General features: G+C 38.3%; 1 protein-coding gene across 1 annotated transcript in view; it reads right to left on the reverse strand.

Annotated features, from left to right (window-relative positions):
* Nucleotides 1-3,356: 3,356 nt before the first annotated feature.
* LOC141961474 (gamma-aminobutyric acid receptor subunit pi-like) overlaps nucleotides 3,357-18,814 on the reverse strand; it is a 47,743-nt gene continuing 32,285 nt past the window's right edge. The window contains exons 8-10 of the mRNA XM_074908403.1: nucleotides 11,565-11,717; nucleotides 10,499-10,692; nucleotides 3,357-4,915 (exon numbers count right to left, since the gene is read on the reverse strand). Coding sequence (XP_074764504.1) covers nucleotides 4,604-4,915; nucleotides 10,499-10,692; nucleotides 11,565-11,717 — 659 coding nt within the window. The 3' untranslated portion in view covers nucleotides 3,357-4,603. The remainder of the gene's footprint in view (nucleotides 4,916-10,498; nucleotides 10,693-11,564; nucleotides 11,718-18,814) is intronic.

Consider the following 18,814-nt stretch of genomic DNA (forward strand, 5'->3'; position numbering starts at 1 on the left):
TTAATTAATTTGTCACTACAAACATGACCTAGTTACCACAGTACAAATGTCAGCTTGTAATAGTTTTTCCCTAGAGTATTCCTTAACTAGCATTTGCCATTTACATTTGCTCATTCAGTCGTGAAGAGTAGTTAATTAGCTCCATCTACCGCTGCAGGGAGTGAATTGTACCAGCAGCGCCAGTTCTTCAGTAGCCTCTTCAGATTGCCCTCGTAGAGGTGTTTTAGGCACTGGTGCACCACGGCACTGGCAAGAGCTGTTAGCAGAAAGCAAAAGGTTTGCATCTTTCTGTTTCATCTTCTGTCATCAGTTTTACTGTTACATAGGTTTTCTTTAATCTCTAATCTTTTCGGTAATTTCTTTTTACATTGCAGGGTGACAATGTGGGGCATCATCTTTTTAAATACATTTTGCCATACCAAAAGACATATCGGTTTTCTTAAACTAATTACCACAAATCATGAAGAGACTTGCAAGGAAGGAAACGAAGCTCTTTAACTTACTGCTGCACTGCTAATAAAGCCACTGTGCTGAAAACGGGTACTCAGATCAACAGATGGATGCCCTTATCTTATGCTTGCCATATGTGTTGACTGGAGTATTCAGATGGCGTATTTAGTTGTTTATGTTTTAAAATAAATGTTCTGATATTAATTTAAAATGCCTTTGTAGTCTATGAGAACTGAATGCCTGTTCTAAAACATCATCTTTCTTAGTATTTCATTTTCGATTTAGGCGGAATATTTCAAATATTCTCAAAAGATCCCACCTAGCATGACAGTAAGTAGGCTGCACGAGATACTTACCTACAACAGAACTGAATCAGGGAAACACACCAGATTATTGCCAAAGTAGAAAGGTAGAAAGGGTTAATACTTTCAAATAATTAGCACAATTAGTAATGGACAGAAAGTAGTGGATGAAAAACTAGTAGTATTAGTAGATGGAAAATTAGTAGTAGTGGATGAAGTAGTAGTGGATGGAAAACCGTGAGCCAGCAATGTGCGCTTGCAGCCCAGAAAGCCAATCACATCCTGGGCTGCATAAAGAGAAGTGCAGCCAGCAGGCTGAGGGAGGTGTTTTTCCCCCTCTACTCTGCTCTCATGAAACTCCACCCGGACTACTCTGTCCAGCTATGGGACTCCTGATATAAGAAGGACATGGATCTGCTGGTCCAGAGGAGGCCACAAAGATGATCAGGGGCGGACAGGCTGAGAGAGTTGGGGTTGTTCAGCTTGGAGAAGTCTCCAGGGAGACTTCATAGCGGCTTTCCAGTATTTATAGGGGACTACTGAAAAGATTTATCAGGGTGTAGTGATAGGACAAGGGGTAAGGGTTTTCAACTGAAAGAGGGTAGTTTTAGATCAGATATAAGGAAGAAATTCTTCAATGTGAGGCTGGTGAGACACTGGCACAGGTTGCCCAGAGAGGCTGTGGCTGCCCCCTCCCTGGCAGTGTTCAAGGCCAGGTTGGACGGGGCTTTGGGCAACCTGGGCTAGTGGAAGGTGTCCCTGCCCATGACAGGGTGATCTTTAAGGTCTCTTCCAAACCTAAACATCTTATGATTCTATGAAATGTCTGAATGTCAAAAAAAAAAAAAAAAAAAAATTATTATTATATTTAAAGAAATAGCTCAACAAATTATTTTATTTTCATAATATTTTTCCATTAAGAAATACAATAATACCAAAGAGCTTATTAAGGTCAGAGATGTTTTTCTAGTCTGCACAATGCTTAGACACCTGCAAGATGGCCACTAAACCAAAAGACCAGGCTTGCAGGTATTCCACAGAGGGAGAAAATTTATTCCTTGTGCTGGTTGCTGCCTTCAGTTACATAAAAAGTAGTGCTAACAATAAAGTAAATCATATGAAGATGCATCCTCAGTTCACACCACTACCCTCCTTCACCTGCCTCAGGTCCCTAGTTGTACATCTGCCTCAAGTAGCCTCAAAATATCACAGGACATTTCTGAATTATGAGTCTGAGAAGGTCTCTGATTAGAAAACATTAAAATCAAAGTAAGCAATAAAAATAAATCTATCAAGCAGAAAATGACTGCAGAAAGTACAAGGTCTTTCCCCTTTTCTTTCCCCTTTTCTAGGTATGACAATACCATTTTCATTGCCAAGGCTCGCTTTGGGTGCCTCAGCCTCAACTTCAGCCTCTGCTCTTAGCTCTGAAACAGACTTCTCTAATTTACCTCTGAGTCTTAGTGTTCAATGCATTATTCCTGAATGCCACTTAATTACAAGCACCTTTCCAGCTAACTCGAAGGAATTTGGTAGTTTCTGGGAACAGTTTTGTATGTTTGAATGTGATAATTTAAATGCTGTTGTTCATTCTTCATACACCACGCTGAAAATCTGTTCCCCTGTCCCCTGGAGGGAACATCTTTTACTTACACAAATACATGTCAAACCAAGTTTTGTTTTCCAAATTAGTAATTAATGCAGAATTATGCAAAGCAGAATAATAAATAATCTGGCTGTGCAGTGTATTCTTTCACGAAAACATGGGGGATTTCAGTGTCTAACTCTGCTTACAATTAGCACATCAGTGGGAAAACAGAGCCTGTTACCAGTTAATGCACTGTAAATAAAGCTGTCCAAACTTTCAACAGCTTTCTAAAACAATATTTAAGGTGAATCATCTCCAAGTTAATTGGAAGCCACAAAACTAAATGTTTACTTTATGCTTGTAGTAAATGTAAATCCCAAATTTAGTATTAACACAATAGGCAACTTGCAATGTGTGGATAACTATTTGAAAATAATCAGGATTAATCTAAGCTTCAAATTTAAAAAACTAAATACAGAGCTTTACCATATGCCTTCTGTGAATTTTATGGGAGTAAGAACTGGAAAGAGATCTCAGAGCCCAGTTCCACACCTCATTTCCAAGAAAGAGCCTCATAGAAACTGCTCCTGAATAAAAGTTTTAAGGTGAAATCTGCACTAGCAGATGTTTATGTTAAATAAAAAATACAATTTTTTTGGCTTGTCCTTAACACAGGCAGTTTTGGTTTGATTTCTTGAAAGCATTTGCTTTTATATGAACATCAGAAGAGCCACAAGGTACCAAAAGCCACTAGACTCTTCTTGAAGACTCATTGCCTCAAAAAGCCTTGCAAGAGGCATTAATGATAACAGTAGAAAAACAAGCTTTCAGTACTCAACCCATTTAGAAAATATAAATACTGAGATGATTACATTGACCTAATACTTGTTTACCAGCGTGCAATGACTTTTATGGATTTAGTTCTGAGCAGGGGCAAATCTAATGCACACTGGTATTTTGCACTTTCTTCTCATGTAATGTTGTTCTTACAGGCAGCACACTGATAGAAAAGTGTATCAAAGAGTCTCAACATTGTGGGGGCTTTTTAATGCATTTCTATGTGTGCAGTGTGTCATATCATCATAAATGTTGAGGTACACAGTCTACAAAAGCACATATACAGATTTATACACATATACACAATCCACAGATACATTATTGTCAGGAAAAAGGTGTAAGTGCTTCTAAACTTCCAGGCTAATGTATAAGAAACAGTTTGCCATATCAATAACTTTTGTAATATCTGTCAGTGAGGTAACTACTCAGAAAGACCGTTACGTTTTTTCATCAAGTGTAACCATTCTCTCATGTGGGTCATAATTTCATCTGTGTAAAACTTCCCCTTTTTTCATCGAGTTATTGCATATCCAGGGTTTTCTTTTCAATTCAAGAAGTAAGCTTTTTCATCTCTGTGTGAAATTTTTAATGACAAGTGACTCAAGAGAAATTTGCTAAACTGAAAATTAAGCATATCAAATTTTTCCTCTGCATAATAGTTACCCAGGCAGTTGTGACTGAGCAGAGTACAGAGTATAAACATCAGAATAAATGGCTGTATTCCATTAAGGATTGGCCAACACCTGAGTATCTTATCACCTAAGAGAAACATCTCTCTGGATCTAAACCTTTTGGCCCCAGTCCATTTCTATATTCTGTCCTGCACTTATTCAGAAAAGCCATTGATGCCTATGGGAGTTCTGTCTAAAGATGTAGGGCAGAGTCTTGATAAACATCTGTGACCTTACAAAGATGAATATATTGTTTGGTTTGTGTTGGTAGTCCATGCCTTCAAAGCTATTTCTTCCTATGAAGCAAAACCACTTTGATCTGCAATTATACATTTTCTTACATAATCTGGAAAACTTATGCATTATTGACAGGGCTAGAAAGAACTGAATACTTAAAGCATAGCAGGAAAACAACACTTTGTTGATGGGGTTTTTTTAAATGTATTCAATGCAGTTCAGAAAGAAGTGTAATATAACTCTTATTTTACAAAGTTGACCATTAAAATATTAAAAAGGACTTACTGGCCTTTAATAAACAGTTTAACAGAGGACATGCATGCTAATAGGAAAGTCAGTTTTAATGACACTCATTTAACAGTGGAAAAGTGAGTTAACAAGAAACTTTGAAGAAATGCTTGAAAAGATGGCATGTCCTTTCATATCCCTTTATCCAAATGCAACTTCTTCATTTTTCTGCAACTTCCCTTCTCATATCCACTTTCTAAACTTTAAACCAATTTTACACATTAAAGTATTTACAAATACAAATAATAAACCCAATAAAATACATTAATTATGATGAATGATAACGGGAAAGAAAATCTGGCATAGTTGTCTATGTGATAAGGATTTTTAACATGGAAGCAATCAAAGATACAGAAAAGTCTTTTCATGACTGACATTGGTGAACTACACCTATTATGTTTACTTCTCTCCCTTTTCCCACTGATGCTGGTTTTGCTGTTCTTGTTTGAATTGATCTTGTTCTTATTCGCAGAGGCACTGCAACTGTTAGCAACTGCTGCCAGGACTCCATTCCTCTCTTCTTCAGCCTCTTCATCCTCATCCTGATAAGAAGCAAAAGGTACTTAAGTGCATATTTCATCATCTATTTACTTAAGAGCTGAAGCAAATAATAGGATTTTTCTTACGACTCCTCCTGTACCTCGTTCCTTGATTTCAAGGGAGAGAACCTACATGCACCAGACAGCTCCTTTCAGCTTTCAAAGCCTCCATTTACCGGAAAAACACTGACCTAAACAATATCTTACTGCAAAAGCTTTCACGGTACTGTCAAGCAAAGCTGGATTTGTTCAAATATGTCCCACTAAGCTTTACTGAAGACAGCAGCAAATCCATGAAATGCAAAACGTAAACCATCTTCTGCTCAGGGAAAATACTGGCAAAGGTCAGTGTCTACAGAGTGGGTAAAGCAAAGCCCCAGTCTGGAGATGAAGAAGGTGGAGGAGCTGCCAGACCAGCTCGTCAAGCTGATTGCACCCTAAATCAAGCACCCCACAGTACAAGACACTTTCCTTCTGTGCAGTTGGCTACCCTATTCCTGGTGCTTTGTGGTGATGAAAATCAAATTACTTTTTAAAAAAAAGGCACAAACAAAGAGGATCATAAAACAAGCCCCTAATTCAATACTAAATAGCTCATACCACTTTCTTTCAAGTCCTGAAACCCATGCTTTAAGTTCAAAGCTATGCTAAGGTTAAGCACATTTTTATGTGCTTCACTGCATCAAGACAGCTCTTTGGAGAATGTTGTATAAGCCTTCTGGTGGGTTTTGTTTCTTTGATTAGAAATGGCTCAGAGCCATGAAGTTCATGTATGAAATCTTCACCCTTTGAAGTCAGCGGGTTTTCTGTTACTGACTCAGAGGACACAGGATTAGACATCAGCTGCAGCTTCAGCTCTAAACAAAAACTTTTTTGACAGTTCTGTAATATTTAGTTTGGTTCAGGATACTGCAGAGATACCAGCAGATTCAAGCTACAAAGAGTGGCTCCAACTTTGTATCTAAACTAAACCTAAATTTGTATAGTTGGAGGAGAGGTCATTTTAATCCAGCCAGGTGTACACATAATTTTAGTTTTCTCCTGATGATTTTATTACCTTCCAAATCAGTGAGTGGCATACAAGCAAGAAAAGGCTAAGAATTTATTTGTGAAATGTAGAATGCAGAATCTCTTTCCTCTGGGCAATTTGCTTTTTCCATTTGCATCATGAGAAGAAATAGATTAGACAAGGACAAACTTTAGAAAAGTTAAAATGCACAGCCCTATGTGTAGCCACACAAAAAGCTCATTTAGAAATATCCCAGCTATTAAAGTCAAAGTAAGATCATTAAGCCACCTGAGCAATCGATCTCCATGCTGGTGGAGAGTTGCTCTTCTGCCCAGAGTACTTGTGGATGGCATGGTTCTTGAGCCTCTCTTCATCTAAAATTAGTAATGTCCTTGAAAATTAAAGTGGAGTCTGGACAATGTCCTCAGACTGCTGTGAATCAGTGAAGCAGAACAGATAGAGCTAGAAAAAGGGATTGTTACTTTTTTTTTCATTTTCAATGTGCCGAAAAGAATCCAGTATATTTTGAGAGATAAACGTATCTCAACACAACATGTCATCCTAAAAATACACTGACTACAAAACCTTGCTGATCCTCCACGTAGCCTCCTTTAGCTACATGAGAATTTTGAAACCAAAGGCCAGGATAAAAATCTGCCTACAAAGCATTAAGAGGATCAATCCATAAAATTCCAGTCTGAACCTTAAACAATCCCCAGGGTAGTACTAAAACTCAAACCTGGAGTTTTACTTGGGGCCTAACTCTGTTGTAAATACCTAGCTCTTCTACTTCAAAAAGTTCATATAGCCAAGGGAAGCACTGGGGGTGGCAGAGGAACCTTTGTCAGCAGTGTCTGGCACTTGAAACAAGGCACTGGAGCGACAGCCTAATGAATGCACTCAGCGCTTCAAAAGTTAATAAAATAAAGAAACCTGTCAGAAGAGTCCTGAGTTTTTTTCCCCTGCTCTAATTTTTTAGAAAGGAAAAAAAGAGCAAAACAGCATCTATACTTCAAAAATGGTAGGATTTGGGGCATTATTCAGTGTAAGAGTCTATTTGTCTCTCAGGTGTGGCTGGCTGAAGGTTGTACAGAATTAGTTATACTGCAGAGCATGAAAGGACATTGCGTACGTGCCATTCTTCTTTTCACACAACCACATGTGAACAATTCACAGGAGGTTGATGCTTTACTAAGCTGTTCTTAACTCCATTCTATGCCCCAAGAGGCAGTTATTACTTAAGCAGAAAATACCATACACAGTGCATATGTACTTGATTCTGTTTGCAGTGTTACAAAGCAGGCTCTCAGAGAACAGAGACAACTTTACAGCAAAGGTGCTGTATCACATTGCTTGAAAAGGAGAAAGCTAATCTAGAGGAGAATCACAACTGCTAGTTTATAAAAAAATGAAGTCTTATGAACTGGGAATGTCAAGGCATTTCCAACTTGCTATGGAGAACTGAATGTGATGAAAGACTACGCTGGTTTACATTATTAAAAAAAAAAAAAAAGTGTTGCAAGTGTTCAACTGTGGCTCTAATTTTAAATGTCATATTAAGTTTTCTCTGGATTACAGCTGTCAATGAGAAAATGGCAGCTGGCACTAAGAAGGGTTCTGTTTGGATTACAAAATCAATTGCATTCAGGAAAGGTACTGTACATCACCTGAAAAGCACTGTAAATGACACCTGCTACTGTGGCTGCTGTTTATTGCTGACATCTAATAGCCAACAGAATTGAGGAAAATTGTCACTTCCACTGAGTGAGAAAGATGGTCAAGATTAAATATATTTCAACCTAGTGTTGCACACCTAGAGCTTATACAGTGCTCATAAAGACTGCGCAATGCTTGCACACAAGCACCATGTAGGCTGAACACTGTCCTTGTAACCCTGTTAAGTTTTCAAACTTTTCTTCTTTCTAACCAAAAGGGAGGGGTTTAGGTGATAGACAGATGAAGTCCAAGGAGGAATTCTCTGTTTTATAGGAGGTCATAATTCATACCTTTCTATAAAAGAGAAGAAACTCAGGATTTTGGAGAGGCAACCTCTCCATTTAGGCAGTCTGTTACACAGCTGATGTGAATGGCACATTTTGCCTGACCTTCTTGCAGCAGGTGGTTCCTCTGCTTTTGCCGTTAGTTTTGAAGCTGTCTCTGTGAGTCCTGGTTCACGTGATGTGAGACACTGCAAGAGTGTGGATATGATGAGCTCTTTCACCAGTTTATATTCTAAACTGGAGATCCCAAGGGCTTCAAAAGGACGTGATATGCCAGTGCCCAACTGCTTTAAAGAGCAAATCAGAAACCAAACCAGTACAATGAATTCCTATACAAGGCAGAGGGTTACATTTTCATCTCACCTCCTACATTTATTTACATAATTCTGAGTGCAAATTTTGTATCAGCTCACATATGAGAATAACAAACTGGGAAGTGAGATTTCCAATTAACCTATGTCCACAGAATATGATAACGAGGACAACACATTTATGGTGCTGATACACAGAAATTGTTAACTACCTGCTAGACAGTGACACAAGATTTTAGCTGGTACTTCTGTCCTTGTGATATTTTGCTTTTTACACTGAGAAATGAGAAATACAAATGAGGTGTGCTCTCAATGGCACCCTGCCGAGTAAGCAGTGCTTGTCCTTGGCTACAGTAGGAAAAGGACATGACTGGCATTTTCCTTGTTCTACGGAGTCTTGAGTTGATCTAGGACCAACAACTGCCATTTCCTTATATGCTTGTGTTTGTGTGGGCAAGAAGTGAGTTGGACTGCCTTGCTCATTCCTGATGCACAGCAGAAGGAAACATGCCTAAAGTGACAAGATCATTCTTTTCAGTCATTAAGTCCATCACAAAACTGTACCGTAAGGTTTTTTTCCTTCCTCATTTTAGGGCTGTACCTCCACTTCCTTCCATGCAAGTCTTTCAAGTCCACGAGTTCCCATGTCTGCCTCATCTGCAAGCACTAGTACCTGTGCCCCAGATGAAAGGGAATCTGACACAGGCAAAGGTAAGGACAGTCATAAGTGCCCTTCACAGATCCAAAGATGCTTAATCATCCAAGCACTGAAACACTTTACTTTCTTATCCAAACCTCCAATAAGCTTGCTGCTTTTATTTTTTCTGCTCTATGAGCAAAATGACAACCACTTACTTCACAAGATGGATTTGCTCAGAGGGAATTGTCACTGATGCTACCTTGCCAAGAAAAAATTGCTTTCAGGCTTTCCACTCAAATCCTCATTCAAAAAAAGTGTTTGCCCATTTGCAGATATTCCCCCATTAGATGTCTTTTAAAAGCCACTGGGTGGCTCGGCTTTGTGTTCATTTTTCAGTCCTTCCCCACACACCTAGATCTAATGACAGCTTTGAACACATTCCTATGCATTTACAGAACCTATCTCTCATCCAAACAGTCAAAATCCCATATTAATTGTTGAACTGTCTAGGCATTAAAAAAAACCCATATCTTGGCTAATCTTCATTGGTTTTAACCTTCTCCACTTGACTCAGTATCCTGTTTCTTGAACCTTTCGAGGAGCTTTGCTTAGGCATTTGTGATGCTCTGTCCTAGTTTAGCTTATATAGTTAACAAACTTTCTTCTTCTGGTTGTTTATCACTACAGCACTAAACCAAACTTCTTCCTGGGGGTTTTTTCAGTTATTCTCACTCTCCATGTTTTACTTTTTTCTGTTTGTCCAGAAATTTCATAAGCTGCTTAAAATTTTCTTTTCTGTCATGCATATTAGATTCAGTTTCATAATTAAAAGCTGGAAGACAATCAGCTTCCAGCTTCCTTGTGATTTCTTTTTCACTGCTTATGAAAGCAGTGCTAAACACTGAAGATGGAAGATGTGACAAAACATCTTCACGCGCCTGTCCTGATTATTTCAGCAAGATGACAACTACCAGACTCAAAAATGCCTATGCTGATTTGATCCCTTTTTATTTTAAGTATATTTCACAGTATTTCAGAGCTGTGAGAAGCTCATTAGGGCAGCAATAAGTGTTGCTATAATAATGATGAACAGAAAGTGAATCCCAGTCTGAGCTTCAGCTGCAGCTGTTGAAAAAAAAATGTGCAAGTGGAAGTCTATAGGGGTCTGATACATGTAATACGTAAGGCTGTCTGATAGTAAACTGACTCAGATACCACGCAGAAATTTCATAAATGGAATGTGATAAAATCTTTTATTTTTTGCTGTATTGCAATATGTTCAAGTCACTGAGCTCAGTATAATTTTTGAACTGTAAGTAAGTGTATGCCATTGCTGGGGAGATGACAAGTGCCTATTATTTTTGTGAAAATGGCTGGCACATTGTTTGATAAATGGCCATAAAATCCATGCCAAAAGAGAGAATCATTATGGGAGGGTGCTTCAGTTTGTTTGATCTTTCCAGAAAGTTTCAGTTATACAAATAATTTTTCTTTTTCTCAAGGTTATTCTGTTTTCACTGTCCTTATTCTAAAATAGGAACTTCCTTAAATACATTTACCATTAGTGCTAAGATAACAGATATAATTGAGTCTGTTTTGTAAGACAACAATCAAAGAAGTAAATACCTTTGGAAGTTCTTTTGAACTGAGGCGATGAAGAGTGCAGAAATGAGCCACAGCATACTCTAACAGTGCTCCAAAGATGAAACTGAAGCAGATACCAAGGTACACATCAATTGCCTTAACAAAGCAGTTAGCATTCGGGAGTGACGTCCTGGCTCCCATCATCAGTGTTGTCATAGTAAGGACTGTGGTGACACCTGTGGAATGCAAAAATCTAAGTTCTGATAAAACACAGATAGCAATGAGAGCCTCTACTGCAAGGGCCCTACTACAAGACAGTGCTTCCTGGCTCTGTGAACTCCTAATATAACACGGCATATAATGTGCCTGGTTTTGGAAAGAAGACTTTCAAATGAACTTGAGATTCTGAAGTTAAATGCTTCAAAACACTCATGAAAAACGTTTGTAGAGTGAGAAGCCTGTAAATGAAAATGAGAGAGATTTTGGTGTCACAGAACGTGTATTTATGATTAACACATTATTATTGCAATACTATGCAAACACTCCCTTTAAAACATTCAGATACCATTTTGCTCAGTGCAGTTGCCCACTGGCCTCATTTGATGTGAAATCTTTCTTTCTTCCCTATTCTGTAGGAGTGTTTTTCCCAACCCACCTGCAGTCTGATCAGAACTGATTTGCATTCTTTTGCTTTCAGAATATCCTTTATTTCAAATTAATTATATTTGAGCTCTTATAATTCTCTTCTTATTAATGTGTTAATTAGTATGTATCATTAGACCTCACAAAAGCCTCACAATTCTCTGTGCATGCAGTGTGTTTGAATATGTTGAAATTATTTTCAAAATTACTTGAGTTTTTTCCTTTCATTTCAGCAGCCTCCCGTGCCCCCAAGTCTCCTGTAGCTCCCAAAAATGTTTTCTTAGTTAAAGAATAGCAAGGCTTTAATGAGAATCTGCATGATGTACTGTGGATGGCAAACCAGAAAAGTCATTCCATAAAACTCAGCAGTGTTTATAGCTTTTGGAAACAGATGGCATGTACATGCAATAAAGAAAGCACCTCACTGATCCAACTCTTGGTTTGGTTTGGTTTATTGACTTCTCACCTATGCAGATTCTGGCTGGAACTGATGACTGGCTTATCCAAAAAGATACCCATGACAGCACAACCAGTAAGATTGATGGTACATATGTCTCTAATATGAAATACAAGATGTTTCTCTTGAGTTTGAAATGAAACACTAATTTTGGGTAACGTCCTGTGGAAAGAGCAAGGAAAAAAATATTGTGAATGTGCAATTCATTAGAAGTTCTTTAAATTATCAATCTGTGTTACTTTTGTGCATTATAATGCAGGAAAAACTTAACAAACAAGCTTGAAGAAAATTAAACACTGCACTGAAAAACTCTATCATGAAGACTCTAAATTGAACTGAAGAAAAAAATCAAAATATGTAACACCCAGTTACCATATCCAAAGTTTCATTATAGACATCTTGAATTGGAAATTCAAGGAATCACTGAGGATTAGCGAAGGAAAAAATAAATCCATCAATGCGTGAAAAGGATGTTTCATTATATAACACAATGTAAGGAAATTTGAAATCACATGCATTTAACTGTGGCTATTCATAATTCATTACCACAATGAGCTACTATATAAACTAGCATAACAACAATTGTAATTTTATGACATTAGCTTGGGTCCTTATATTTAACTGCCTCAGATATCAGGTTTATTCTGCTTTTCTTTTCATTTACTCTTGCTCAAGATGTGGATCAAAGGTACCTTCTCTGATACTGCTGACCTATCTCTTCTATTACACCTAAAAGCAAGCAGTGTCTTTGCCTCTTCACTGGTTTTTGGGTTTTTTTTTACAATAGTGCATTACAATGTTGTGCTGTTCTGAGCAGTGTCACTATTGTGGCACAAATGGTTTGCTTCCAAATGAGTGATTTACAGAAGATGAAAGTTTGGGCCCACAGTCAAAGACAGAATTGGGTTTCATTAAGGAACAGCACACGGGTAAGCAGAGCCTGAATTTGATATCCAGCTCACTAACTAAGCAAAATTTGGCTGTTTGGGCAACAAAAGTCCAGGATCTGAAATTCTTACCAGTCCAACAGATTGAAGTAAGGCAAAAGCTTGCTTTTCACTAACTTAAATGTGCAGAACTGACTTTTTATTCTGAAATTCAAAGTTCAAAATTAAGTGTTAAATTATTTAATTTTTTGATACATTAATTTAACAAACTTCTTGAACCAGAACATCCATCAGGAAGTAATGCTTGAATATTCTGTGGTCAGATAGCTTTGGCTTCATCTATTTTAATCCAACAAATTATGATCTCCAGGACCTACGTTTGTTTCCAATGCTGAGTGCTGTGAGTCAGGACAGAACTACAAAAGAGTGAATGCACTTTAGCAGCAACAAAATACACATAGACAGTCTATTTCTGCATCTCTCAATGCGCCGTGAGACATGGAGTCAAAGAGTAATTTTAAACGCTTTAAGTGCAGGCAATGGATGCCAAGAAACATCTTCTTGCTCCCAGGCTAGAAAACGGATGGTTACATTTCCATGTTTAAAAGTATTGTATAAATCGCATCCAAAGAACAATAAGGTTTCACAAAACTCTGAAAATCAGAAAGAATCAGTAGATTATACAGTCTGACCCTAATAATAAATCATTAAATTTCCTCAGTTATCCCTTGCTTTGAATTCAACCACTTTGATTGGAATACAATCCACCTTTCATAAAGACATCCAGACTTGATCTGAGGATATCTAGACATGCAACATCCACTATTTCTCTCAGGAATCCATTACAATGGTTGCCTAATTTCTAATCTTAATCTGACTTCTGTTTCCTGCTATGTTGACTCTGCCTTTTCACCAGTAGACTAAATAATCCCTTGGTAGTCAGCAGTTTCTTCTCCTGAAGGTACAAATACACTGTACTTAGAGTTCTTCTTTGTAAGTTCAACATATCAAAATTGCTTTTAAGTATAAGCAGACCAAAGTAAAACACTCAAAAGTTAGGAAGTGTAAAATTTACAGTTGACTGTGTAACATTACTTCTTTTGTTTGCACTCACCCTTGCACTAAATCAGCACTAGTGCTATGGAAGAATACTGTCTATACAACAAAAGACTATACCATAAAGCATATTTAAGAAAAGGGAATTAAGGTTGTACAGGCAACTGTAAATCTGTGGCTTCCTAGTGTGCAAGAGCAAGCATTTAATACCTTAATAAAAACTGTTACGGATTTTATTAATTTTGCTTCTTGCAACCTTCTAGGCTGCCGTTTAACTAGAACTCAAAACACACACTTTTAAATAGAAAGACAAGATTTTTTCTACAGTGTTTGTACCCCAAACTATCACTACTATGGCATAGTGCAGCTAACACACAAAGGACAGTGGCAGTTATCGTGAGTGAGGGAAAGGTGTCAGCCCAGAGCTCATGTGAGAGTGCAGAGGGTGCAAACCATCAGTGGGAAACTGAATCCTCCACAAAAGATGTTTGTCTTGTGTTTCTGTGGTGACCAAAGGGAAATTACATGGTGCCATGTACCCAGCAAAGGGGAGTGAAGACACTGGACTATGCTTCCTACAGGGTAGCACAGGCACTTGGAGGTTCCCATGGTTCAGCCTTAGAGCTTGTCTTTAAGAAGGAAAGCTCTGAAATAGCCAATACATAATAACCATACAGCAACACCCTCCACTCCTTAGCACCCTACAACTGTATCTCTGTTCACCTTAGTATAGAAGCCAAGTGTGTACGCAGAAGGTTAGTTCTGAGTATCCAATGTGAAAGTCACACTTTGCCACTTTGCTGCAATTTCCAAGTGTAGACAAGCCCTTTGAACATTCCTGTGTTCTTTTGTGTTATTTTTCCTGATGCCACAAATTCTGAAGCAATGTGAACAACAAAGACAAATAAAGATGTAACAAGCTGAGTGGGTTTTGGGGAACAAACAAAAGGCATTTCTCTAACCTTAAGGCTTTCTGCTTGCCAAAATCCAAAGACACATCATGGACATGATAATAATAGTGTCAGCATTTCTCTAAAGAGTTCAGAAGAGCTTTTATAATGGAAATTTTTAAGCATTCATATGAGCTCTTCCTGTAATAACCTAAAGAAAGAAGTAGTCAAGAAAAGTATGCAATGCGTACTCATCATACTAAAGAAATGAGGAACAGGACAAAATAAAGATAGGGAAACAATACAGTCCTTTAATCTACAATCCACATGACCAGAAGTTATCATAAAATCCATAGAATGGTTTGGGTTGGAAGGGACCTTAAAGATCACCTCATTCCAACCCCCCTGCCACAGGCAGGGACACCTTCCACTAGCCCAGGTTGCTCCAAGCTCCATCCAGCCTGACCTTGAACACTGCCAGGGAGGGGGCAGCCACAGCCTCTCTCCGCAACCTGTTCCAGTGTCTCAACACACTCACAGTGAAGAATTTCTTCCTTATATCTGATCTAAAACTACCCTCTTTCAGTTGAAAACTGTTACCCCTCATCCTATCCCTACAATCCCTGTTAAAGAGTCCCTCTCATCTTTCCTGTAGCCCCCTTTAAATACTGGAAGGTTGCTATAAAGTCTCCCCAGAGCCTTCTCTTCTCCAGGATGAACAATTCCACCTCTCTCAGCCTGTCCTCACAGGGGAGGTGCTCCAGCCTCTGATCATCTTCATGGCCTCCTCTGGACTCACTCCAACAGATCCATGTCCTTCTTATATCAGGAGCCCCATAGCTGGACACAGTACTCCAGGTGGGGTTTCATGAGAGCAGAGTAGAGGGAGAGAATCACCTCCCCCAACTGCTGTCCACACTTCTCTTGAAGCAGCCCAGGATAAGGTTAGCTTCCTGGGCTGCAAGTGCACATTGCTGGCTCATAGTCAGTTTTCCATCCACTAAGAAACAGATTTACTACTCTTATTACATAAGTTGTATATGAGATGGTAATGATGTATCTCATTGCCTTTGATTTGCACATTTGAGGCTGTGGTGCCATCAGTTAGATCAAAAATGAAACAGGTTCACATAATCCTAGTCCTGGATTTACTACGGTTAACTCAAATACAGCTCAGGTGAACTCCTCAAAACTGTCAAGTTTGCCCCTTACTTGAATCTTACTGACAACAAAATATTTACATTAAGATGAGAAGATGCTCTTTCATTCGAGTTTCTGACCCATGATGGATGTCATCTCAGTGATCTAAATTTGATAATGTGATGGAAATAATCTCCATGCACATATCTAATTCTGCAGCAAAGGCATAGTGTTAGCACTTACAGAACTAGCAAATTGGTCTGTTTAACAGTTTCTCACATTAATCTGAACCTAAATGACTGTCAGTATACATACTCTAAACTCACCAGAAGGTGAGGTATTCTATTTAGGTCACCCCACAGAAAAAGAATATTAAGATGAGTTGTTTGAGCTTTATAGAATTTACTAGAGGGTAGAAGTACAAAACTAGACAGTAGCTTCAGCTTGTAGATGAAGAACAAATCTAGATATCAGACTATAATCTCCATACCTACTCTCACTACTGCTTAAAAAAAAAAAAAAATAGGAGATGAAAGAAATCAAATTTCAGTTGGTTCCACCTGACTACTTTTGTTTCCGTACCATAAAAATGTTACCAGTACAGACTCTTTCCCAGTAACTGAGCAGGTGTAAATCTAGGTCTAAGGCAGATCTTTCTGAAGGCAAGAAAAGCTAATTTATTCCTCTTTGTAATTTGTCTTTGAAGTTTGGCTTTTGACTTCTAAAAACAATATTCTAATGTGTAGCACTGTCTATCTAACACTTCATATAGATTTTGCCATAATACTGATGATTTTATCAACACTGACTATTGCTGCACTGCTTAAGAAGTAGATATAAACCTAAACAAACAGGCTCTTTATCACCTAGGTTTTCCATTTTTTGATGATCCCATTTTTCTGTGGTGTCTGTTCACAGCTGATGGCAGACCGCTCATTACTGTTCTTTCCTGCCACCCTCTGACCAGCAGACAGTCACAGCAGAAGCACCTGAAGGAAGGACTGATGCTCTACAAACACTGTCAGCAGTTCCTAACTTCCACTCTAGTGTTACAGGATCAGAGCATCTTCCCCACAAGCACTTTCTGTGGACTTTTTGATGAACTTTACTCCAGTAAAAGACTGCTCCACATCACTCTTTATGTAAGCAGCACTTTGGTATCCTTCACAGGGGTGTGCAGTCAGGCACAAAGAGCGCATTCTTCTCTATCATGAAATATGTATGCTAACCCCTTGGGTGCCAGCTAAAATGTGTGATGTACATCTCACACAAGCACGTCAGTATAACTCTAGCAATGCACCATTTTCCTCTCTTATTGCACCTTTTTGTGGCACAGTACAGGAAAAATTCAAACACAATTTTACTGCCTTAACTAAGTGCTGAAAATGTAGTTTTCAGTATGCAACTTTTTATTGCTTGTTTACAATGAACATATGCATTAAGGAATGTATAGTGTCCCCACTTTTACCCAACAAATAAGTTGTGCAACTGAAATGCAATTTTCTGACTGATGTAGGATGCTGAGAGTGTAAATATATATGGTTAATATGTTATTACAGTTCCTTTGTCCGTCACTCAGAGAACGATCAGTCTTCTGTTCTTCACTGTCAAGATCTTATAAACTGCCTCTTTTTCTACTTTTTCTTCAGAGGTGAACTAAAGGAAATGAAAGATCAAGCCAGGTTTCTCAACATGTGCTTCATTTTCTCAATAATGCTTTACAAAAAATGAGTTTGAAATTCATATTTCCTAAGAATTAAACGAACCCCTTCATGTAGTGTTTGTGTGCAGATATATTTATCCATTTAGCTTACCTGTAAAAAAAACTTAACAAGAAAATTATGCCACAGAAAATTTCCCAAGTGTTCATGTGTATTTCTGTCCATACTACAAAGAACTTCCCAGAAGTTAACAAAAAGAGCCTCTACTTAATATCCTCAATATTCATTCCATTCATTGCATTTCCAGATGTTTTCATGTTATTGTAACTTTTTCAGGGCATTTTCCAAAACTATTTTCTTTCTAAACTGTTCTGCATTGCAGAAGTATCACAAAAACCTGGCTTACAAAGAACGATTATATGAGCTCAGATTGGTAAATTGAACGTAACATGGTAACAGATGTATATGCATATGTAACTGCTTGAATCTTAGGTGAGGCTAACCAAAGAGTCACCAAAGATTATACTGAATACAGTTCTGAGACTGTAAACCTTGCATGGCAAAAAAGATGTTCCCAGAAATAAGTGGACAGCAATTACAGATTATAAGAGAACTGATAAAGGGAATTTTTAAAAGTGCACTCAGTGCACTGTAACTCAAAAAAGAATAACTGAAAATTGTAGAAAAGTTTGCTTAATTACGAAATCTCGTGAGCCTTGGGAAACTGCAGATGGACCTGTAGTATAAAGCAAGGTAATGCCTCTATTTTGAGAGAGGCTGACTGATGAACGTGCATTCTGTGGAGTAGTGTCATATTTATACATACTTATACAACCTTTATAAACTTTCTGATTTTCAGATAACTAATTATAAATAAAAGTAACTCATTACTGACTTAGTCCTGACCTCTCACCTGAGAAGCCAATAATGTAGACTGGCCAGGAGTCTGCAGCGTTTCAGCACTTCATAGCCAAACGAGGTCTGATGAGACCTCCAGCCCAAGGAGGCTAAAGCAGAATTTGTGATAGACATCAAGACCTTGGCAGTCACTGCAGACAAGGAACAGCAGCCAGCTCTCTTTGCAGTCTTTCTCAGGAAGGGCAAATATCTTGTCTTCGCGCATCAAGAAATGGAGACTGACTTTATGCTTTTGTCTCTTCTTTCCCTCTCTTCTGCCAAAATAATACCATTTGAATATGCCATTTTGCTGACTTCACAGTTTTCTAAGCAGGGAAGTGCACTGAGCCCTAACTGCCTAATATAACTCTCCCTGCCTCCTGGGCTCAGGCTGAAGACTCAGTGTTAGATTAGACCTGAGCAGGCTGAGCCTATTCATTCCTGCTGCTGCTGAAAACTTGGCAGGAGGGTTGCAGTAGTGAGAGCAAGACTTAAGGAAAATTGCCGACCAGAAGAAAAGCTATCAACAGCCAATTAGCCTCAAGAATGAAATGACAATTTTGCTTCTTTCTCCAATTAAAACTGCTAATTGAGATTAATTAGCTATCACTTGCTGTGAAAATAGAAACATATATTGAGTGGGAACATATGGGGTCTGTCCCATGCCCAGTACTTTAACAAACATTATGACATACCATGTGTCTTTTAAGAGAGGAGCTTTAGCACAC

Source organism: Athene noctua, chromosome 5 (assembly GCF_965140245.1).
Source record: "Athene noctua chromosome 5, bAthNoc1.hap1.1, whole genome shotgun sequence".
Lineage (NCBI taxonomy): Eukaryota > Metazoa > Chordata > Aves > Strigiformes > Strigidae > Athene > Athene noctua.